This window comes from Pipistrellus hanaki (assembly GCF_964339955.1).
Source record: "Pipistrellus hanaki genome assembly, chromosome: 2".
Taxonomy (NCBI): domain Eukaryota; kingdom Metazoa; phylum Chordata; class Mammalia; order Chiroptera; family Vespertilionidae; genus Pipistrellus; species Pipistrellus hanaki.
The window spans coordinates 65,359,841-65,383,871 of record NC_140504.1 but is presented as its reverse complement, the minus strand read 5'-3'; the positions used below and the strand labels follow the sequence as shown (position 1 = coordinate 65,383,871).

Sequence of the window (24,031 nt, the reverse complement as noted above, 5' to 3'; positions counted from 1 at the left end):
ACTAATGTGCAAAAATAGTACAAATGTAAAAAAGCTTCTTTCATGCCTTTTCCTTTTTTTTTTTTTGCCTGTTGAAAAATGAATAGGTTACTAACTATAGCACAGTTTCAGCAAGAAGTTTTTTAATTGCTTATAAAATTACAAGGGAGAGCCAAGAGTCATTTTGTGGGGACTTTTCTTTTTTAATTCAGACTTTATTTTCAAATTAAAATTAAATAGGGAATAAATACATCTGGAAATGTAAACACCACTCAAAAATTCATACTGTAATAATATTTTAAATGTCTTTATATATGTTAGCATCTATCTAGGAATTTCTGTGTTTTTTTTTTTTTTAACATCCTAAGTTTTTTGTTTTGTTTTTTCCAATTTACTTTATTAAAAGAAGTTGAGCCCTGGTTGGTGTGGCTTAATTGGTTGGGTATATCTTGGGCACCAAAAGGTTGCTGATTCCTTTCCTGGTTAGGGCACATACCCAGGTTTTAGGCTCTATCTCAGTAGGGGGCATGCAAGAGGCAGTCAATTGATGTTCAACTCTCAGATGGATGCTTCTCTGTTCTCTACTTCTCCCTTTCATTCTCGATAAAAATTTAAAAAAAAATTTCTTTTTTAAAGAAGTTGAGATTCTTTGAACATAAGATAATTTTATTAAGATACATTTTGGACATTAAAAGAGAGATCTTACATCTTTTTTTTTTAATATACTTTATTGATTTTTTATAGAGAGGAAGGGAGAGAGATAGAGAGCTAGAAATGTCGATGAGAGAGAAACATCAACCAGCTGCCTCTTGCACGCCCCCTTCCGGGGATGTGCCCGCAATTAAGGTACATGCCCTTGACCGGAATCGAACCCAGGACCTTTCAGTCCGCAGACCGACGCTCTACCACTGAGCCAAACCGGTTTTGGCAATCTTTTAATTAAATTTTATAGGACCTAACATGCTGAAATTTTGACATAGCATTTGATATATTAAAGTCCTATTTATATACTCAATTGCTTTTATTTTTAAGTGCAAAAAATTTTCTACTTGTAATATAGTAAACAACCACTCATAAAAATTCTTGATTCTGTTTTTCAGAATAAGGAATCAAAAGAAGAGCAAGGGTAAATATTTATTTAATTTAAAAATTTTTTCTTAGTAATTTCAAAATGTGCTTTGCCATATGAAACAGCCTTGCCTTGGGAAGTGTTCTCAATAAGAGAATAAAGAACAGTTCCTTAATAAGTTGTCACCATTTACATAAAGTGAAAAAAATTAACTTATCATTTACTTTGGTAGAATAGAATCTTTTGCCATTTTTCTATAAGGCTACTCAGAAGTCACCAATTGCTAACAGCTTCACGTGAGGACTAATTTGGGTCCAGCATAAAATCTTTTAAAATATAGTCTAGATTTGCTAACCACAACCCAAGACTTAACTTTACTAAATAAGATTTATTTGCTAAATAAAACTTAACTTTAAAGGACAAAATATTGTTTGTCCCAATGATTTCTTTAACAAGAGTTTGTTTTTATTTGTTTTAATTTAGTTTGTTTAATTAACCTGACGTTTGGTGGGTGTGTTTTAAATCTTGGTTTTTAACAGTGAATTTTTAATCTTTACTAGAAATCTTTTGGTATCTAAAGATTATTGTGAGCTATATTGTACAGCCATTATATTGATGACAATGTAGTAGAGGAAGGAAGTAGGCGAGACAGTCCAAAGAAGAGATCATCATACTTTCCAAAAAGTTTCTTAACTGAAATTAGGACCTGTGTAAAACTCATTGTGAGAACATGTTATCTTTAAAATGGTAACAAGATCATACATATTTTGTCAACTTTCAAGCCATCACTAGTAGTTGATATTTTCTCATTGTTAATTGATATGATCCACTTAATAACTTAATAGTTCATTATCCAAGGTAAATTTTCACTTTCTCTATCAACAATAGAGGAAGCCCTTACAGCAATGATTTTCAACTGGTGTACTGCAAGAATTTTTAAAATATGTAATATTTGACTATTTAATCAGGAGCACTGACTTCTTTTCCCTTAAACTGTCATATTAAAAAAATAACAACCAACACAACAGTAACCATTGGTGTGAATGAATCAATATTATACCAAGTTTTTTTTTTTTTGTCAGATTGGCAAAAAATATATTTTTGGTGTGCTGTAGATTTTAGTAATTTTTATGTGTGCTATGACATGAAAAAGGCTGAAATTGCTGCCATAGAATAATAGTTTTGTTCCTTTAATTTTTAGGCTGTATGCAAATTTCATGAAAATAACTTATTAAAGAATATAATAATATCATCAGTCATTTTGCTTATTTTGCCTATAGTGTAAACTCAAACCTGTATGATCATCAAATCACTCAGGGAGTTGTGTTTTTTTTTTTTTAAATAAAAATGTTCAATTACACAGAAAAATAAGAAAATAATATGTCTACATTAGTACATCTACCTATCTTCTCAATTTAACAGTTATTACTATTTTCCATATTTGTTTCATTCTTGCCTTAACATTTTGTTTTTTGTGATGGGTTTTAAATCCCAGTTTATATAATTTTACCTCTGCATGTTTCAGTTTGCATCTCTTAGTAATATGAACATTTTCCTATATTTTCACAATACTATTAATCATACTTGTAAAAATTTAGGAATAATCTTCTGGAATTTTTAAAAATACAAATGTATATATATTTTTACAGTTTTGGGGGGGGTACCTGGGAAAATATAAATTAAAAAGTTTTTTTCAGGTAATTTAGAAAATCAGTTTTGTTTGGGATCCATTGGTATATACAAGCAGTTGATTTCATTGAACTTTCCAAAATGTTTGAATCATTCTGGAATACTTCAGTGATACCTAATGAGTGTTTTATAGTGTCTTATAAGTTATTCTACAAGCATTAGATTTCAATTTTCTTAGGTCTCAGTGGCCTAAAAGAAATAATAATGCATCTGAGAGTTACTTTTTTTTTCTTCTATTCGCTGATAAAATCAAATCATTTATATCATGGTAAAAGTACTATTTCTTAAGTGTTTTTTTTGTTACCATTCAATGAGATTAGGAAGGAAATTTATAACTACTAAACAGTATCCAACTGAAAGGATAGTAATACGCATTTACTCTTTAGACATATGTATAATAATGGTTTAATTGCCATTGTACATGTAAAATTTTTATGTTTTCTTGCAGTGGTTCCTAGTGACTAAAATTTGTGTTATTACTACAGTTTTTTAAGGTCCTGTCATAAAAGAAACATGCATTTAAAAATCTACTTTATGTTGCTATGTGCAGCCTCCTATTTAAATGTATATTGAGCCTACATGCTGAAATTGATTAAACCAAACTACCTGTTAAGAATTTTGTCATAAAATATTGTAGATGTGGAAATGCTTGTTAATATTTTCCAAAGTAATTGATGTTAATAGTTACAATTTAGAAAACAAACTTTATGATCTAGTAGTTCTTGAAAACACTGGGATGAGTGCTATTTCAAATAAGCTAAAATTCATTGTGATTTTTCTAAGAATACACAGCCTGAACACTGTCTAAAATTTAGGCCATAAACCCTTCTGATGCTGAGCATCTCATGAGACTAGTGCAATATTAATTTAGAAAGCAATGGTTTAGATGAAAACTCTATACAATTCTAAAAGATCATTTTGATTTTATCATTATTGTAGCCAAAATATGGTAGAAAAGGAAGAGTATTTGAAGAAAGAGCAAGCAAATCTACACCCAGTAGATATAAGTGATATTCATGAAGATTCCACAACTGAAGTAAAGTGCTATTGCGTGGATGAATTGCAAATTATGAAGCTGATAGAGCAGGTAAGCCTGATTGGAGAGAGGAGCGCTCTGCCTTTCTTCTTCCAGAAATAATTGTAGACTTTGTTTGCCCCATGACTCTTTGAATAGCATGTTAGTCTAGTGGTTTATTCTTGTGTTTGTGAGGAGAAAACAACAACAACAATACAAGACAAAATAGGAAGGGAGGGAAAGGGGGATGAAAAAGGAAAAAAGATTAGGAGCTAGAAACTTTTCATTTTACCTCTCAAGCCATTTCTTGGTTTTAATTATTGTCAGAGTTGATTACAACTGTATTTTTTTTTTTTTTGCAAAGCGGTTTCAGCTACCTCAGAAGAAGGGGTGAAACTGGCATAATCCTATTAGATTATATTTCATGAGAAAAATAGTCTTGTAAAACAAATCTACTTTCATTGTTTTTTAGTTAAATCTGGTTGTTACCATGAAATATCAGTGTATAACAATCTTTTCTTTGGTTCCTTTCCTGGTAGTAATCATTGCTGGGGATAAGATACCTATATGTGGCCGTAACCAGTTTGGCTCAGTCTGCGGACTGAAAGGTCCCAGGTTCGATTCCGGTCAAGGGCATGGTTGCTGGCATTGGTTGCGGGTACATCCCAGGTAGGGGGTGTGCAAGAGGCAGCTGGTCGATGTTTCTCTCTCATCGACATTTCTAGCTCTCTATCTCTCTCCCTTCCTCTCTGTAAATAATCAATAAAATATATATTAAAAAAAAGATACCTATATGTGAAAATGTATATGAATATTATTTAAGTATTAAAATAATACAAAAATACAAAGCTTATGAAAGGTTTTTTTTTAAAGAAATGCCTTGATTTTTTTTACCCCTGAAAATTCTATACTGAGATCATTTTATGATAACCTGATCCATGGTTTAAATATAATGATATATAGTATTGATATATTGACAATATTGATTATCTAAGGGTACAGTTAACACAAATGATTCCCTGGCTGATAGTAAAGTCCTTTATAATAAAAACCCCAATATGCAAATCGACTGAAAGGTGGAACAAACAGTCACTATGATGCGCACTGACCACCAGGGGGCAGGCGCTCATGACAGGAGATCCCCCCTTCCCCAGGTGGTCAGTGCTTCCCCACATGGGGAACTCCACTCAGCCAGAAGCCAGGCTCACAGCTGGTGAGTGCAGCACTGGAGACGGAAGCCTCTCCTGCCTCTGCTACAGGCAGGCGGTAAGGAGTGAGGAGTCCCAGACTGTAAGAGGCATGTCTGACTGCCGGCTTAGGCCTGGCAGGTGGACATCCTCTGAGGGGTCCTGGACTGTGAGATGATGCAGGCCAGATGAGGGACATACCCCCAACCCCCAAAGTGCAAGAATTTTGTGCACCAGGTCTCTGGTGTTCATATCATTATCATACCTTTTTTCTCCTTCCAATTATAAAAGAGAAATATGCAAATTAACCATCACTCTGTCACAAAGATGGTGGCACCCATGGCCACAAGATGGCGGTGCTCAGTCCCCTCAGCCTCACAGCTGGAGTGTCTGGGCCTGTTGGCCCAGCCAGGGGTTGTGGGGACCAAGCCGCAAGGCTGGATCCACTACTGGAGGGGGAGGATCCAGCCTCTCCACTCCTCCACTGCTGGAGTGTCCAGGCTCTGTCGGTGACAGCAGGGCATGGGGGCTTTCTTAGTGTGGCAGTGGCAGGGAAGCCCCCACACACGGCAGACAGAGCCCAGACAGTAGGGCTTCCTTAGAGTGGCAGTGGTGGGAATGCACCCAGACCCGGAAGACAGAGCCTGGATAGCAGGGCATGGGGGCTTAGTGCGTTAGCATCGTTGGCAACACCCCCAGGCCTGGCAGACAGAGCACACTGTAGGGCATGGGGCTTCCATAGCACAGCAGCTGTGGGAACACCCACAGGCTCGGCAGACAGAACCCGGACAGCAGGGCATGGGGGCTTCATTCACACTCGGGGGCTTCATCTCCATGGCTGCGGTGAAGCCTCCAAGCCCTGCAGAGAGCAGAGAACCATAGGAGTGGGTCTAAGCCATCAGTAGGACATCCCCTGACAGCTCCTGGATTGGAAAGGGTGCAGGTTGGACTGAGGGACCCCTGTGCATGAGTTTCGTGCACCAGGCCTCTAATATATATTATTGATATTTTACAAAGAGGAAGGGAGAGGGATAAGAGTTAGAAACATCAATGAGATAGAAACATTGATCATTTGCTTCCTTCACACCTACCACTGGGGATGTGCCTGTAATCAAGGTACATGCCTTTGACCGGAATTGAACCTGGGACCTTTCAGTCCACAGGCCAATGCTCTGTCCATTGAGTCAAACCAATTATGGCATGATGTATATATTTTAAGTGAAATGAAATATTCTAAGTTTTGTAAATCACACTATAATTTAAATGCGGGGCCTTTGGTTTTCATCTAATAGCCATGAAAATTATGAGAACTTGCAAATAGAAAATATGTCATACACCTTTTGAAAATAAATTCATGCTTTTACTCAAAAAACATTTAGCATCTGCTTTGTCTCAAGGGATACACTATGACATGGGCCTGTGATTAGAGTGTTTGTAATATAGTGGAGAATTTGAACATTAAAGTATGTCATGTAATAATATTAAGTGCTTAGGTTATTAAGGTGCCTCTACCACCTATCTGTGTGACCTTGAGCAGGTTACTCTATTTTATCATCTACAAAATGTAAGTATTCATTGCTTACCTCATAAAGTATTTTGTGTTTTGTTTTGTTTTTGATAGTAAAAGTATTAACCGCCCCCCCCCCCAAAAAAAAAACACAAACAAACACAAAAACAAAAACAAAACCTAAAATGTGATGAGCATGCCAGGTAATTTTATCAAATGGTAGCATCAGTAAATAAGTAACTGGTATTGTTTAGTGAATGTTGTAATGAGGGAGAGATTGGGTTTATCTAAACTAATCAGAAGAGATGTTTGCATTGATACCTATATAGCATGAATAGGTGGTAGATGAAAACTTTAAATCCCCTTTAAATAACTAAAATGTTAATGCTTTTTTAAAAGAAGAAAATAAAGCATGGGTATTCCATTTGCTTAATAGATCCCTGCAGAATATGGAGAAATTGATAAGGATAAGCTTGCTCGACAACTGCAGCTTTATAAATTGCGCTATCAGTGTGAAGTAAGTACTTTTGCCATTATATTTGAGGCAAGTCAGAGGTAATTTAAATGTTCAACTAAATGATATATTATTTTATTTTTTTTAAAATATATTTTATTGATTTTTCACAGAGTGGAAGAGAGAGGGACAGAGAGTTAGAAACACCGATGAGAGAGCATCATCGATCAGCTGCCTCTTGCACACCCCCCACCGGGGATGTGCCCGCAACCAAAGTACATGCCCTTGCCCGGAATCGAACCTGGGACCCTTCAGTCCTCAGGCCGATGCTCTATCCACTGAGCCAAACCGGTCCCGGCAAATGATATATTATTTTCTAAAAAACCCAATTTTTTTTCTTTCAATGTCTGGTGACTTGAGCAGAATTAACTGAAATTTTATTTTACTTTGAGCAGGGCTTTGAGAAACAGTTGAAAAGATTGACATTGCGGTGGCAAGAAAACCAAATAGAGGTTACGAGGAGAGATCAAATCATTGCATCTCTTAATCAACAAATGGCTTTTGGAATCAATCAGATTTCCAAGTAAGTATAAATCCTTTTAAAACAAAATTCTGGGTTTGCTCCATAGTGAATGCTATCTTGAAAAGATAATCCATAGGTGCCCACTAGGTGGCATTGTGACTTCATATAAGGAACTGCCAACCACAGGACTGTACTTGCTTAAAAACCATTTCTATTTTTGCCTTGCCAGCTAAATGGAGCAACTGCTCCCTCTATATGTATATAGCTTTTCATGTATTAGATGAACAAGTGTGAAGATACTAGAATTTCATGAGGAAGATAATTAACTTTCAAATCATGATTCTAGTTTCTTGGCCTTTTCTTTATAGTATATGATAAATATATTCCTCATGACATCATGGAATCAGTTGTATGTTTTTTTATGTTGGTCCTCAGAGTGTTTGTGTTCTAAGACCAAGAGAGCTGGAGACTCTTCTCAACTGCATCAACTTCATTTCTTTCATAACTTTAAAGATTACATGCCTAAGACTAAAAATTTCGATGTAATAGGACAAAACAAATGTCTTAGTTTATTTTTTCTAATAACCACTGCCTCCAATGATTATTAATTGAAAGAATAATATAATTTGTAACAAATTATTTTAATGAGCAGTAGTAACACAAGATACCAGTCATCTAAGAAGTCTAATTTATTTTTAAATATATTTTTTATTGATTTCAGAGAGAAAGTGAAAGGGAGAGAGAGAAATACCATTGATGAGAGAATCATGGAGTAGCTGCTTTCTGCATGCCCCACACCAGAGATCAACCTGGGCATGTGCCCTGACCGGGAATCGAACTGTGACCTCCTGGTTCATGGGTTGACGCTCAACGACCCAGTCATGCTGGCCAGTCCAGGAAATCTAATTTGAAATCCTTTGCAATTCCTAGACTGCTAATAAGGAGAAAAGGTAATTTCTAGGAAATAATCTTATAGTGAGGAGTCCAAAATACTAATTGTAAAATTAGAAAAATACTTGACAGAAATTTAGGATTTAAATTTTTCCCTATATATCATATCGTCCATCCTGAAGATATTTTAAAGAACTTATTGCTGTATCTCTGGCAACTTCATATCAGTTGAAAATACTTTCAGGCCTGTTCCTGCAGGAATTAGAGAGATCCTTCAAGTTTACAAGGAGGTGAGTAAACTAAGATAGCATGGGCAAACTAAGCACTGCATTCTCTTAAGAGGGATTCAAAACTTTGTCTTTTAGCCTGAAAGATAATGACCAATCCAGAAATGTGTTACATAATACCAGAGATTAGCAATGTCAAGCCATGCTTGCAGATGAATTTCCTCTCTCCTTCCTAATTTGAGGATATCCCTTCTCAACTCTGATAGCTGACCCGGGCATCCTTATATGCTCGAAACTGCAAACAGATCACTTTAGGGGATACATATATGTTCACTAAATAAGCATTCAGTGTTAAACATTCTCTAAACATTTAAGTACTGTGAGAAGAATTATGTAAGACATATGTAGAGGCTACCAAGACATGTTAGATACTAACTATTGGCTAATAGAGAATATAGGTAGATCACATAGGTCCGTGGTCGGCAAACTGCAGCTCGCGAGCCACATGCGGCTCTTTGGCCCCTTGAGTGTGGCTCTTCCACAAAATACCATGGCCTGGGTGAGTCTATTTTGAGGAAGTGGCATTAGAATAAGTTTAAGTTTAAAAAATTTGGCTCTCAAAAGAAATTTTAATCATTGTACTATTGATATTTGACACTGTTGGCTAATGAGTGTGTCGACCACTGAGATAGGGGGTTAAAGTTACATATAACAGAGGGATTTCCAGTTTCACCATAGTAGCTCCATTACTTGTAAGTCCTCCATCTTACAATTAAAACACCCTGGACCTAAAAAGAACAAACAAACAGAAAGATTCTGAGAAGTGGAAGAAGAAACAGACAGTTTGGAGACCTTGGACTTGAGGAATGATACAAGCAGTGATTTGCCTTATTGCCTCCTATATATCTTAGACAAGGTGCTGCAGAAACTTCTGTCAATAGGCGTAGGGTGAAAAATTCCAAGGAAAATCTGTTTCCTCTAGCCAAAGGAACAGGAAAAGGAAAATATAACAACTGAAAACCTTCTTGGCACTACTCACCTACTCCAGCCAAACACCAGCAGCCCCACACCTTTCCTTGGAAGCAGATAGTATGCTCTGACAAAAGCAGATGGCAGGAATCAGATCACACAGGGCCATGATCGGCAAACTGCGGCTCACAGTTTGATTCCTCTGCTGGGGGAGCCGTGCTGAGCAGGCAGTTGATCTTGCATTCTCCACCAGGAGGGAGCAGGTAGTGCTCATTTCCTCTCTTAGGATAGCATCAATGTCGTCCAGCTATGAACTGAGCCTCTACCTTTACCTAACATCTGTGGACTTAACAAACTAGTTTGAGGTAGGACTAGTCAATGGTAGGTTTTATTCCTACTTTCCCTATGGGGAGCTGAGTCTCCACCACTGGTGTGAGTCTCCACCACTCCTTTAGCCCCCTCTCCCCAGTTAGTCCCAGAGCTCCTGCCTCTCTCCATCAAAGCAGTGTGAATCGGCCCTTCTACACTTCACTTGAAATAGGAAAAGATCAATAGCAGTAGGCCATTTGTGCATATTATAATACCTAGTGTGACAACTAAGAAAGCTACGTAGAGATGGAATCTTTAAAAAAATGTTCATATAACCAATAAGAAGGTAAGAAAACAGAAACAGGAAACAAACAGAAAAACAATAATAAAATGGCAGATCTAATCACTAACATATCAATAATTACCTTAAATGTACTAGTAAATGGTCTAAATACACCAACTTAAAGATAGATACTGGCAGAGTGGATTTTAAAAATATAACAAAAAATGTGATACAATAATACATTATTTACAAGAAACTCCAGTTTCAACATAGTTAGGTTGAAAGTATAAAGACATAAAAGAAACATTATGTAAATAAAAACAAAAAAACAAACAGGAGTGTCTATATTAATATACTAGAGACCCAGCACACAAAATTGTGCACAAATAGGCCCTTATGCCTAGCCTGCGATCAGGGCTATGTTCAACGCCCCCTGATGCCCTGCAATGCCCCATGATACTAGCTGCTGCTGCCGACCTACAACAATCCACAACACTTGCTCACCTCTGTCACCCCATGATGCTCTACGAAGCTTCTCATTCCGTGATGCTCGCCTCTGCCACCCCACAGTGCTCTATGGAGCTCTCTGCCCCCTGAAGCTCACCTCTGTCACCCCATGATGCTCTGTGAAGCTCAGACATCACTCCATGATGCTCCTTGCAACACTCTGTGACTCTTCTTGCCACTGCCCCACATCACTCCGTGATGCTCCCCACTGTTTGATGCTCTGCAATGCTCCTCAATGCTCCCCGCCCCACGAACTTCTACGACACTCCGGCCCTGCAATGCTTGCCCCCACTGTCCTTCGATGTTCACTGATGGATGTTCACCGTCCACCACTGCTCTACAGTTCCCCACTCCTGCCCCATCCTCACCCCCAAGGGGAGGGACTGAGAGGTGATCAATGCACCTCATAGTGACTGGCCAATGGTCGTTATGATCATGATGCTGTTTAGTTGCTGGCCTTTATTATATAGGACTAGAGACCCAGTGCATGAAATTTGTGCATTTGGTGGGGGGAGAGGGGGTGTCCCTCAGCGCAGCCTGTGCCCTCTCACAGTCTGGGATCCCACGATCCATCATCACCCCAAAGAAGTAGGCCCCGCCCACTTGCCGCAGCCTGCCCGTTGTTCACCTGGGCCTCCCTCTTTGGGCTGATCATGGAGCCCCCTGATTGATTGATCACCCTGGTGGTCTCCCTCTGCAGGGTGATCATGGGGCCATGGCTGGGCCCCTCAGCTGGCCTGGCGCCAGTGGGTGTTATAGCGTGGTCATCTAGATTGTTGTCCTGCTGTTTGGTCGTTCAGACAATTTGCATATTACACTTTTATTATTATAGATGATAAAATGGGCATAAGAACAATGTAAACTACTGGAGACAAAGAGGGTCATTACTGATGATAAAAGGATCAATCCATCAGGAAGGCACCAAAACAAAATTGTATGTACCAAAAACAGAGCCTTAAAATATATGAAGCAAAGCCTAACAGAACTGAAAGAAATATAAAAATGTACAATTTTAATTGGTGACTTCAACACCCCATTCATCAATTTATAAAACTACTAAATAGAAAATCAACAAGGATATAAACCACCTCTATAATACCATCAACTAACAGGATCTGTTCAATATTTATGGAACAATTCACCAGATAACAGCAGAATCCTTATGCTTTCCAGTGTCCACAAGAAATACATTGAAATAGATGATATCCAGTGAATTTGAAATAATTGAAATTATGCAAAGCATACACTCAGATCACATGGACTCAAACTAGAAAACAATAATGCTAAGATAACAGGAAAATTTCCAAACACTTGAAAACTACATAACATATAACTAATTATCCAAAGGGAAATAAAATACATTGAACTGAATTAACATGAAAATACAATATGTCAAAATCTCTGGGACACAGCTAAAGCAATTCTGAGAAAAAGTCTCAAATGAATAATATAAGCTCCTACCTCAAGAACAACAACAAAAAAAAAGTAACCCAAAATAAGCAGTGGGAAATAATACAGAATACAGATTAGAAACAAACAAAACCAAAAAACTAGAGAAAAAAAATCCATGAAACTAAGCTGTTCCTTTGAAAATATCAATAAAATTAGCAAACTTCTAGCAAACTGACCAAAAGGGAAGACACAAGCAGCACCATCAGGAACGAAGTAGTGATATCTCTACATATACTATAGACATCAGAGAATTTGCTGAGTAAAAAATCCCAAACCCTAAAGCTTATATACTATATGATTCCATTTTTATTACATGTTTTAAATTACAAAATTTCAAAAATGATAAAAATGAAAAACAGATTAGTGGTTTCAAGATTATAAGGAGGAGATGGGAGTGGAAGGGAAGAGGATATGGCTATAAAGGCAAAATGAGGAATCCTTGTTGTGACAAAACTCAGTATCTTGAACTGGGTCACTGTCAGCATCCTAGTTATTGTACTGACATTTTGCAGGATATCATTGCAGGGAAGATGGGTAAATGGTTCTGACTGTATCATTTTTTATACCTGAAAGTAGATTTATGATTATATCAAAGATGTTAAATTTTTAAAAAGCACATAACTGTCAAATGGAGCTATATTTTTTAGGGATTTTGTTATGATAAGAAAGAACTTCATTGAAGACATAATATTGAACCTAGGCTAGGTAAGATGAGATGGGAGACAGAGGGCATCTGGGGGGGGGGGGAGAGTATGAGCACTGTGTTCTCATATAAATTTTTGAGCCTATTTTTGTTTAACTTTGATCATATCTCAAGAATATGTGATTAAAAATATAAATAATCTTTAATTGTAGAATGTTTATTTCTTCTCTCTTATGATGTGGTGTTTAGTAGGAAGCAAAAAATAAACCTTTTTTTCTTTGGCCTAAATCAATGCCAATCCTACAGTAAATGTTTGATAAATATTCATTGATGATGATTGCAATTTTAACAAAGTTTTACAGAAAAGTGACATTTTGTACAAATTGCAATAAGCACTTAAATAAGTGTTAAGAAATTACTATCAATAAAGTCCATATAATAAACTTAATAACCAGCCAGAATAAGCTTGAGAACTTGAGATCTTTTAGAAAAGAAAATCTAATTCTATCCTATCATATAATTCATGAGAAAAATAGGACTGAGAAGTTATGACTGCCTAAACATATATAGTTGGTTCATATATTCCCTAACAGCTTTGTCAACTCTTATCACCCACTGTAAACTGGAACTGGGTAAAATATTGAAATTATGGATATATCAAAGGAAAGGAAGTTGCCAGTTTTAGAAATCTTATTACTTCCCAACTCTCTCTATTCTCCTGTATACTACCTAATAAAAGAGTAATGTGTAAATTAACCACCACTCCAATACACCCACCAGCCAATCAAAGCGAGTATGCAAGTAACCACCACTCCAATACACCCACCAGCTAATCAGAGCGAGTATGGCTATGCTCACAGAGAGCAGGAGGGAGGCTTGGGTTTCCCATACAAGTTTTCCACCTGCCCTAGCTGGCCTAAGCCTCCACTCAAGGCTACAAAGTTCCAATTATAGAAGGTAAATAAATCCAAACAGAAATGGTGGCAGCCACAGAGTGAGCAGGAGGCTTGGCTCTGCTCCAGGCTATAAAGTTTCAATTGTAGAAGATAAATAAATTCCAGATACCAGGGCCTTTGCTTGGGTTGACAGGGGGGTTGACTGGCCTGCAAACCACCACAGGCCCCTCACTCAGGTCGCCCCATGCCCCAAGGGACACCCTTCAGGGCAAACCAGCTGGCCCCCATCCATGCACCAGGCCTCTATCCTATCTAATAAAAGAGTAATATGCAGATTGACAATCACTCCACAAGATGGTTGCCCCCATGTGGTCAAAGATCCTGCCCCCATGTGGACACAAGATGGCCACCACAAGGTGGCCAGCAGGGGAGGGCAGTTGGGAGGCACCAGGCCTGCAAGGAAGAGCATTTGAAGGTTATCAACCCTGCAGGTGAGGGCAGTTAGGGGTGAACAGGCTGACAGATGAGGGAAGTTGGGGCAAACAGGCTGGCAGGGGAGAGTTAGACATCAATCAGACTGGCATAGGAATGGTTAGGGGGTGATCAGACTGGCAGGCAGAAGCGGTTAGGGGCAATCAGGAAGGAAGGCAGGCGAGCATTTGGGAGCCAGCAGTCCTGGATTGTGAGAGGGATGTCCAACTGCCCATTTAGGCCCAATCCCTCTGGGGTCCCTTGAGGGGTTTCAGATTGGAGAGGGTGCAGGCTGGGCTGAGGGACACCGCCCTCCAGTCCTGTGCATGAATTTTGTGCACTGGGCCTCTAGTATTACAATAACAAAGCTTGTGTTTCTTATTATTTACATCAGTACATGACTTCTGGTTTCTTTCATTATATTTTTAGTCCGATAGAACATTGAATATAAGTCTCTGAAATCAAGTAGTGAGCATTCTAGCCAACATTTAAAGTTATTGTTTTAAGGCTTTACTATTCCAATAACTTACATTAACCAATATGCCTATGTATCTCAAATGTCTGAGCATAGCCCTAACTGGCTTGGCTCAGTGGAAAGAGCATCAGCCTGTGGACTGAAATGTCCTTATTCGATTCCAGTCAAGGGCATGTATCTTGGTTGTGGGCACATCCCCTGTGGGAGGTGTGCAGGAGGCAGCTGATAGATGTTTCTAACTCTCTATCCTTCTCCCTTTCTCTCTGTAAAAAAATCAATAAAATATATAAAAGAATGTCTCAGCATATTAGAAACTTAAAAAGGAATATATTTTGCTATAAGTCTATTTATATTGAAGCAGATTAACAGGGCAATGTAAAAGCTTGGTTGTAAAGAGAAATACAGCAGTAGCACAAAGGAGGAACATTAAAAAATAGGATGTGAATATATGTTAATCAAAAAGTATTACTTTGCATTTTTCTTAATAATTTCTTGCATATGAATTTTAAGCTAATCACAGATTATGTTTTCTGATTTATACAAAATTTTTATCCAGATTTCCCATGATTATGTTATATGAGTGATTCCTAGTTTTAATTCATAGTCCTTATTAAAATTCTTACTTGAATATAGCTTTATTCTATATTAAAGGTCTGGTTTCTTTCAGACTGTAAGTCTTCAATAGTTTGCATTACTTGATATAATATCTCTTTAAGGAATTTAAAGTTCTCAATCCTACAACAGTCCTAGGACATCAGAAGTTACCATATCTGTTTTCTAGTAGGTAAACTGAAATACAAAGAACTAAAGAAATTTTTCTGAATCACTGAGCTGAGAATACAAAATAAAATAACTCTTGTAGCTGGCTTTATATTTTACAGGTTAGTTAAAACTAATGAGTTAAAACTTAGTTCTTGCTTTGTGAAGCCAGTAAATCAGACATCAGAAATAAGATAAATTTCAGGAGTGCTAGGTATTAGAGTTTAGTTATTTTCAGACTCAATATAATATGGCCCATAATGGACATACTTAATCCCTCCTCATCTAAAATAATTTCTAACATTTTATGACTTTTTTCTTTGCTTAGATTACAGCGGCAAAACCATGCTAAAGATAATGAGATCAAGAACCTTAAAGAGCAACTTTCCATGAAAAGGTACAAACAGCTGTTGATTTGATTGAGTGCACCCTTTCTGAAACTGTGATTTCACTCAGCATGTTTTGGCTAGGGCAGCCATGTAATTTATCGTCCAAACTGGGGCACTATGAGCCTGAAATTGAGCAATATTCATAATTACACTGAGACAACAGGTATAAATTAGAAGTATCCTAGGCAAATTGGGAGGTTATGTTCACTTTAGCTCTGGCCTTAGAAAATAAGCTCTGCTGAGAATAAATCAGCTAACTTATTGTCTCACAACACACTATTGTCAGGGACTAGAGCTTATTGAATTTTTTTTTTAAATATATATTTTATTGATTTTTTGCAGAGAGGAAGAGAGAGGGATAGAGAGTTAGAAACATCGATGAGAGAGAATCATCAATCAGCTGCCTCTTGCACACCCCCTACTGGGGATGTGCCCACAACCAAGGTACATGCCCTTGACCGGAATCGAACCCAGGACCTTTCAGTCTGCAGGCTGACGCTCTATCCACTGAGCCAAACCGGTTTTGGTGCTTATTGAATTCTTATATCTTTACCCTAATCAGTAAAACTGGGTGTGACTGCTTTATGAAACTGACTTAACTTTTGTTCTCATTCATAGATTTGCCTGCAGGTATTTTTTTTAAATTTAATAAATCATTATTGTTCAGATTATTACAATTGTTCCTCCCCCTCTCTCCCCCCCCCCCATAGCTCACCTCCACCCGGTTCCCACCTCACCCTCTGCCCTTACCTCCCCTGATTGTCCTCATCCATAGGTGTATGATTTTTGTCCAGTCTTTCCACACCCTCTATACCCCTTTCCCCCTGAGAATTTTCAGTCCACTCCCATTTTATGCCCCTGATTCTATTCACCATTTTATTCTGTTCATCAGATTTTTAATTCACTTGATTTTTAGATTCACTTGTTGATAGATATGTATTTGTTGTTCATAATTTTTATCTTTACCTTTTTCTTCTCCCTCTTCTTAAAGAATACCTTTCAGCATTTCATATAATACTGGTTTGGTATTGATGAACTCTTTTAGCTTTTTCTTATCTGTGAAGCTCTTTATCTGACTTTCCATTCTGAATGATAGCTTTGCTGGGTAGAGTAATCTTGGTTGTATGTTCTTGCTAGTCATCACAGAGTCTCAGGGCTGAGCAGACAGTCTTGGCTTCCCATCAGCCCTGTCCTTGTGCTCACACCTCCAGACCTCTGCCTTCTACGGATCCCCTGAGTTTCTGCCTGACAGTCCTGATTCCCCCTGTAAGAGCGTGGTTCCCCCAGGGGCTCTCCTGGAACTGAGTTTCAGTGCAGTCAGGTGCTTCCGACTTCTTCCGCTATGGAAAGCCTGTGGCAACCTCCGCAGTCAGACCTTTCTGGGTACACTTGCACGCACAAGCCTCCAGACCCCATTGTGGCTCCCCCTAGTCTGAGTCTCTGTGTGCCTTTCTCTACAGTCCAGACTCCACCTGTATGAGCCTGAGTCCACAGGGTTTCGGCCGGAGCTGGGGTTCAGTGCAGTTGGAACTGGGGGTCAGTGCAGTCGGGGCCTTCCTTTTCCCTCCTGCCAGCCAGGCACTTGGCCACCCTTCCTGTATGCGCGCATCTCCATACCTCAGCGCTTTCGGTTCCTCTGATTCATGAGCTTTTCTTTTTTTCTTCTAGTTGTAGAATTTCCACTCAGCCAGCTTTTCTGTGGTTTTGGATGATGTCCATTCTGTCTTTTAGTTATTTTGAAATTGTTGTGCAAGGCAGCAGTTTAGGTGCTTACCTAGGCTGCCATCTTAGTTTCTCATCCTTTGACCATTTTAAAAATTCAATTGATTGTGTTTTTACTGTAGAGTTATAATTTTTCTTTATGATCTTAATACAAGACCCTTATCAGATATTTGCAAATATTTTCCTCCATTCTATTGGTCGTCTTTTCACTTTTTTTTGTTGTTTTTGTTAATCTTCACTCAAGAATATTTTTCTACTGATTTTTAGAGAGTGAAAGGATGGAGACACACACACACACACACACACACACACACAGAGAGAGAGAGAGAGAGAGAGAGAGAGAGAGAGAGAGAGAGAGAGAGAGAGAAACCTCGTGTGAGAGAGCCACATTGATTGTTGCCTCCCGCATGCACCCCTACTGGGCCTGGAGATCAAACCTGCAACCAAGGTACATACCTTGATTAGAATTGAACCCGAGACCCTTCAATCTGTAGATGAATGCTATATCCACTGAGCCAAATTGGCTAGGGCTCTTTTCACTTTTTTGATGATGGCCTTTGAAGTATAAAAGTTTTTAATTTAATGAAGTCCAATTTATCTATTTTTTTACTATTCTTATAGGCAAATTTTCTATAATATTCAATGGCATAATAATTCTCTTGGACATTTCATGATTCACTCCCCCCCACCTCAAAACACTTTTGCCTTAATGTTATTAATAATATATTGATTTATCAAGCTTCTTTATCAATCATTTCATGATTCCCCCCCCACCTTAAAACACTTTTGCCTTAATGGTATTAATAATATATTGGTTTGTCAGGTACTGAAGTATCCAGATGATTCTAATAATAAAACATTGAGGATTGTGCTTGTGAACATTCCTTATTACCATGTTTTATTTCCAATGAATTGTTTCCATTTAAGACATTGGTTTGTATTGCTTTAGAGTTCTGGGGATAAAGCTGAAATGAGATAAGAAAAGGAGAAACATTTTTCCATAATATCCTTGATAAATATGGATAAATAATGTCATATCATCATCTCCCTTCCTCTTAAACTGTAGGATTTGTTTTCATTCTGAGGCATTGAACATAATAATATTAAAATATTTTCATGCAGTGACCTAGTTTTGTGACACAGAAAATAAAATGTCCACAGTTGCTATTACTGGGATAAAAATGCTTGTATAAAGAAACTTTAGTTCAAATTTATTAATTATGATAATACCTGACATTTATTTAGTACTTATTATGTGCCAAACACAAAGTACTTTATGTATATTATCTGAATTAATTTTCACTATAGCTCTTTGAGGTAAGTAATACAATTTCTTCCACTTTTACATGTGAGAAAACTGAGATACAAGAAAGGTCAGTAACTTGCCCAGGGTTTCACATTTAATAAACTGTGGAACTGAATTCATCCTCAGACAACTTAATTTGAGAGCCAAGTTTTAAATCATTATCTCTATATTGACAACTTTAAAACTTCTACTCTCTTGATAGTAAAGGATAACAATAAGGCTTAAGTACTGTCTTCTCCTGCTTTTATATGCTGTATACTTTTCAAGAAATCATTAACTACTCATTGAGTAGCTTGTTATCTTCTTCTTGAATAAGATAGAAAAGTCTGTTCTTGCTTCAATGTTTCTGACTCTTTAATGATCATGTATTTCAGATCTCAATGGGAAACGGAGAAGCTTAATATGGAAAGCACAATTAAGACATACTTACGCAAACTGAATGCAGAAACTAGTAGAGCTTTAACAGCTGAGGTGAGAGGTGGGGGGAGGGAGGGTTGAGGAAGCAAGTTTACTTTTGTCCTAATATACTAAGGAATGTGGTGGGGTGGTTTTTTTTAAACTGTTTTGTAAATAAAGAGAAATGAGGCATTTTAGAACCAGCTTGAAAAAATCAGCTTCAACCTTTGTGTGTTTTTTTTTGACTCATTGGCATTTTGTATGCGATTACTACAGTGTTATGATCTTATGTTGTTTTTCTCAAATGACTCCAAGAAATTGGTTTGCTTCAATATATATAGCAATTGCAGCCATCATGGGAAAATTTTCATGAAGCCAGGACACCAGGCCAAATTTTGAAGAATAATATTTCACTGCTGCTATAATCTCTCTCCCTTCTTTGCTTCTTACATAAATCTGCCAAATGCACATATATTATACATCATACACTCCAATGTAAAAATACCAGCTTACCTTCTGAACCCAGAAAGTTACCCAGTTTCTTTTAGGTTAACTTAGAATCTCACAGCTAGGTTCTCTCTATCAAAACAAACAAACAAAAACGATTCTATGTATGTATATAATTTTTGTTTATAGATAACCAAACATGATATACAATAAGATTCAAGTTTTGGAAAGTTCACTGACATTAAAATCATTACAGATCTCCCAAGCTCTATTCTTTAGCAGAGTTCTTAGAAATACAGAGGTCAACAATTGTGGAGTGATATATGAACCAAAAATATTCTGAAGAGTTAAACTGTTGGAGTGCTAGCTTTAATGAAAAATAAAAAACTCAGAATACCTTAAGTGCTCATGTTTGCATTTGTTTTTCACTATTTTAAGTGAGGAAGTCTTAATTCCATAAATTTAGAAACACTTAATGCTGTCGAAGAGAATAATAAGCTATTTTCAATAATGGTACAGAAGGGCTGAAACCGGTTTGGCTCAGTGGTAGAGCGTCGGACTGCGGACTGAAAGGTCCCAAGTTCGATTCCGGTCAGGGGCATGTACATTGGTTGCAGGCACATCCCTGGTTGAGGGTGTGCAAGAGGCAGCTGGTCGATGTTTCTTTCTCATTGACGTTTCTAGCTATCTCTCTCCCTTCCTCTCTGCAAAAAATAAATAAATAAATAAATAAATATAAATATATTAAAATAAATAAATAAATAAATAAATAAATAAATAAATAAATAATGGTACAGAAGGGATTCTTGCTGTGGAATTGGACTAGATGGTCCTATAGAGTCTGATTATTTCCTTATCAGTTAGAAAACAAACATCAAGGATTATTTTGAGTTTTTGTTTTCTTAACTCAATACCCAGACTACATCTAGTACAACTTAAATTAGAATCTCTGGGACAGCCATCATTTTTTAAAAAGTTGGTTTAAAAACTTTTGACATAGTTTCAGTGTATGTGCAGGTTTGAAAACTAATCTCCTGGAATGTTTACAAACCCATTAACCATTGAATAAAAAAAATTAGAATTGCAGAATTGATCAAAAAGCTTTTATAATATATTATTGATGGTCAAGAAACTCAGGTACTGTTGGAAGAGATTGAAAAATTGCTTAAAATTTACATGAAATGATTGAGAAAAGAATGTGTTTATTTACAAGTATACCTTCAATTTATTTTCCTCTCAAAAATCTGCAGGTGTATTTCTTACAGTGTCGTAGAGATTTTGGTTTGCTTCATCTAGAGCAGACTGAAAAGGAATGCCTCAGTCATCTTGCCAGGGTGACTCAGATGGCAGCAAGGTAACCTTTCCCTCTTCCTTAATTTATCTTGATCTCACAGATACTTGCAAGTAGCTCCAAGGTTGAACATAATTTGTGATGTATCCTATATAATAAAAGCCTGATATGCTAAGTGTTCAGTCATCCATTCAACCAATCAAAGTGTAATATGGTAATGATATGCTAAGGCTGCTTAACTGCTCACTATGATGTGCACTGACCTCCAACTTGTAGGTTAGTTTGCTGCTGGTGTCTGGCAGATCGGGACTGGGTGAGATTGGTCAGACATTCCCGGAAGCCCTCCCATGGTCCCTCCCTGGCTGGCCAATCTCCCTTCTTTCTCCTGGCCCTAATTGTGCACCTGTGGGGTCTTTTGGACTGGCCTGCACCCTCTCAGGGGATGTCGGAGAGTCGGTTTCAGCCCAATCCCACAGGCCAGGCTGAGTACAGGAATTAGTGCACCAGGAACTAGTACAGGAATTAGTGCACCAGGCCTCTCATTTTAAATAAATCACATTAGAGTTTTTGGAATGAAGAAGCTCTTTTATCCTCAAAGGTCACCTACTCACTTGGATGCTTTTATTTTGTTGCTTCTACTGAAGTACTGAGAAGCCTACTGAATGCAATAATAGCTTCTGACATTTTTTTCCCTTCCTCTGCAGTCAAATAGATGAAAAATTTCAGTCAGACAATGAAGACCAGATATTTACAAACAAAGGTGGATTCTAAGTGGAAATTTTTTCTAATTGTTTTCTTTTCAAAAGCTTGTTTTTTAAATACCTACAGAGTACTTTGGGGGAGGAAAAATCAGTGTTAACTTATCTAAAATCACATGTTAAAGGCAATTTCATGCTGTGCTTTATATGAGTGATTTTCAAATATTGGGCAGATTGAGATTCTCCTTAAATTTATAATTTTATGAGGTATAAATTCAAACTTAATTAGAATCTTTGAAACCAAAGTATCAATATTATTATTATTTTTAATCCTCACCTGAGGAAATGTTTATTGATTTTAGAGAGGAAGGGTGGGGGAAAGAGAGAGAAACATTGATTGATAGTTTTATGCGCCCTGACCAGGGATCAATCCCACATCTTTTTGGTGCATGGGATGATGCTCCAACCAACTGAACCACCTGGCTGGGGCACATCATCATATTTTTAAATGATTATTTTAATGGTCATCACTGTTTATTTCTAAGAATCATAATCTCTGAGGCTTAACAAGGTTTCCAAGATATACTGATGTGCAGTCAGGTCAGGAAAACACTACTTTAAGTAATCAGTCTCTGCTTGCTAGTGGGAGAAAAATGCTTGGTAAATAATAATATTAGCAAGCCTCTGTGTATGATCCCAATAATAGTTTGTTCTGTTCTTTTAAAGTCGTTGTACTGGGTGATACTGGGCTGGAGATGTTTTAACAGTCTCTTGAAATCTCTCTTCTGTAGAGAGCAGACCCTAAACACCACCATGCTATTTCTACTTAAGTCATTTGGTGGATATGTTTGGCAGAGCTGCTGTGTTTGGGCAATTATGCACTGCATAGAAGCAACAATGTAATTTATCCTTGCACAAGAGATACTTCTTTCTCATTTGCCTCCAATATGGAATTTGTTTGTTTGTTTGTTTTTAATTTGCAAAAGAGCCTGGTAAGCCAACAATGGCCTTGTGATGTTAGTGTTCACGTGGAGAACATCCGAAACTTGCTTCCAAGTTATCAGATGATTAGGGCAATTTTCTTCCTTTGTTTTTACTGCCTTCATACTTTGCAGAGGAATTCCTGTGCAAAGGTTTTATAATATGTCTAAAAATATTGCCACACTACAAAACAACAAACAAACAAAAAACCTTGCTTTGCTAAAGAAGTTATATTTTCTCTTGGGGAAAAAAACACACATATGTTTCTAGTCCTTGTTTTTAATTTTAATACAACTTTGTACCCATTTGAGATAAGTGTTGGTAATAGAGATAACTTGGTTGTTTTACATTATTTACATATATCCTAGAGAACATAATGGAAATTTTTGGAAACCTAATTCTTATATAAAAAGGAAGAACTTCCTCTTGTGTCTTTTTGTCTACACCAGCAACCCAGAATCGCTTCACTTAAAGGCTGCAGTAGATAGTTGGAATGCCATTGTGACAGATGTCAGGAACAAGATTGCATTATTTAAGGTAAGTTGTAAAGTATATTTAAAGTTGACTGAAAGTTGTAGGTGATATATGCTTAAATAAAACATTTAACATTAAAAACAATTGCTAGAGAAATTTAAGGAAGAACATAGATTTCATTTCACTTTCTAAAATTTATGCCTGTTTGAGATTTGAGATCTGTTACTTCAACATAATTGATTGTAGCTAGCAACCAACTTAGTATAGTAAATGAAAAACTCAGTTTGCCTTACAACTACAATAAGTTTTCTAGAATTTCAAAGCTAACTCTGCTCCAATCAGAAATAAATGCCTATCTTGGTTTTAGTAATTGTGTGTTTATAGAATTAAAAGGAAGATCAATGCCCTGGCTGGTTTTGCTCAGTGGATAGAGCTTTGGCCTACAGACTGGGACTGAAAGGTCCTGGGTTTGATTCCTGCCGGGGGCACATGCCCAGTTGCGGGCTCAATCTGTGCAGGAGGCAGCTGATCAATGATTCTCATCTTTTATGTTTCTCTCTCTCTCTCTCTCTCTCTCTCTCTCTCTCTCTCTCTCTCTCTCTCTCTCTTTTTCTCCTCATATATACTTTTTTAAAGGAATATCAGCAGACCCCTATTATTGTAGTTTTCAATGTTAACTTTTTAAGTAATTATTTCAAATGCAAAATAATGAACTCTTAATTATTAGTTTAATATTATTAGGACTATGATAAAAGTAATGTAAAGAAATAATATAATATTAATTTGGTTTTGAATATTTTTGTATCTTAAAATTTATATATAATGTTGATTATTTTGTGACTTCACAACATAATCAATGACATTTAATTTTGAAAAGCTGCCTCAAAGCATTAACACTTACCTAGTTTTTTTGGTTGATGGTCTTGACTGTTTTTTTTTTTTTCCTGGATTCTTTAGTATTCAGTCTTTAATATGCTCAGCATCTCTGTTGGGTTTATTCAAAGTTTTGGCCTCAAAAGAGG

The 24,031-nt window shown here is 37.1% G+C and overlaps 1 protein-coding gene across 2 annotated transcripts in view; it reads left to right on the top strand.

Annotated features, from left to right (window-relative positions):
• DZIP3 (DAZ interacting zinc finger protein 3) overlaps positions 1 to 24,031 on the top strand; it is a 113,802-nt gene that overhangs the window by 64,079 nt on the left and 25,692 nt on the right. For both annotated transcript variants that reach the window (XM_084874009.1, XM_084874010.1), the window contains exons 18-25: positions 1,080 to 1,105; positions 3,677 to 3,824; positions 6,883 to 6,963; positions 7,356 to 7,483; positions 15,634 to 15,702; positions 19,097 to 19,193; positions 20,816 to 20,919; positions 22,985 to 23,072. In XM_084874009.1, the coding sequence (XP_084730135.1) occupies positions 1,080 to 1,105; positions 3,677 to 3,824; positions 6,883 to 6,963; positions 7,356 to 7,483; positions 15,634 to 15,702; positions 19,097 to 19,193; positions 20,816 to 20,919; positions 22,985 to 23,072 (741 nt within the window). The remainder of the gene's footprint in view (positions 1 to 1,079; positions 1,106 to 3,676; positions 3,825 to 6,882; positions 6,964 to 7,355; positions 7,484 to 15,633; positions 15,703 to 19,096; positions 19,194 to 20,815; positions 20,920 to 22,984; positions 23,073 to 24,031) is intronic.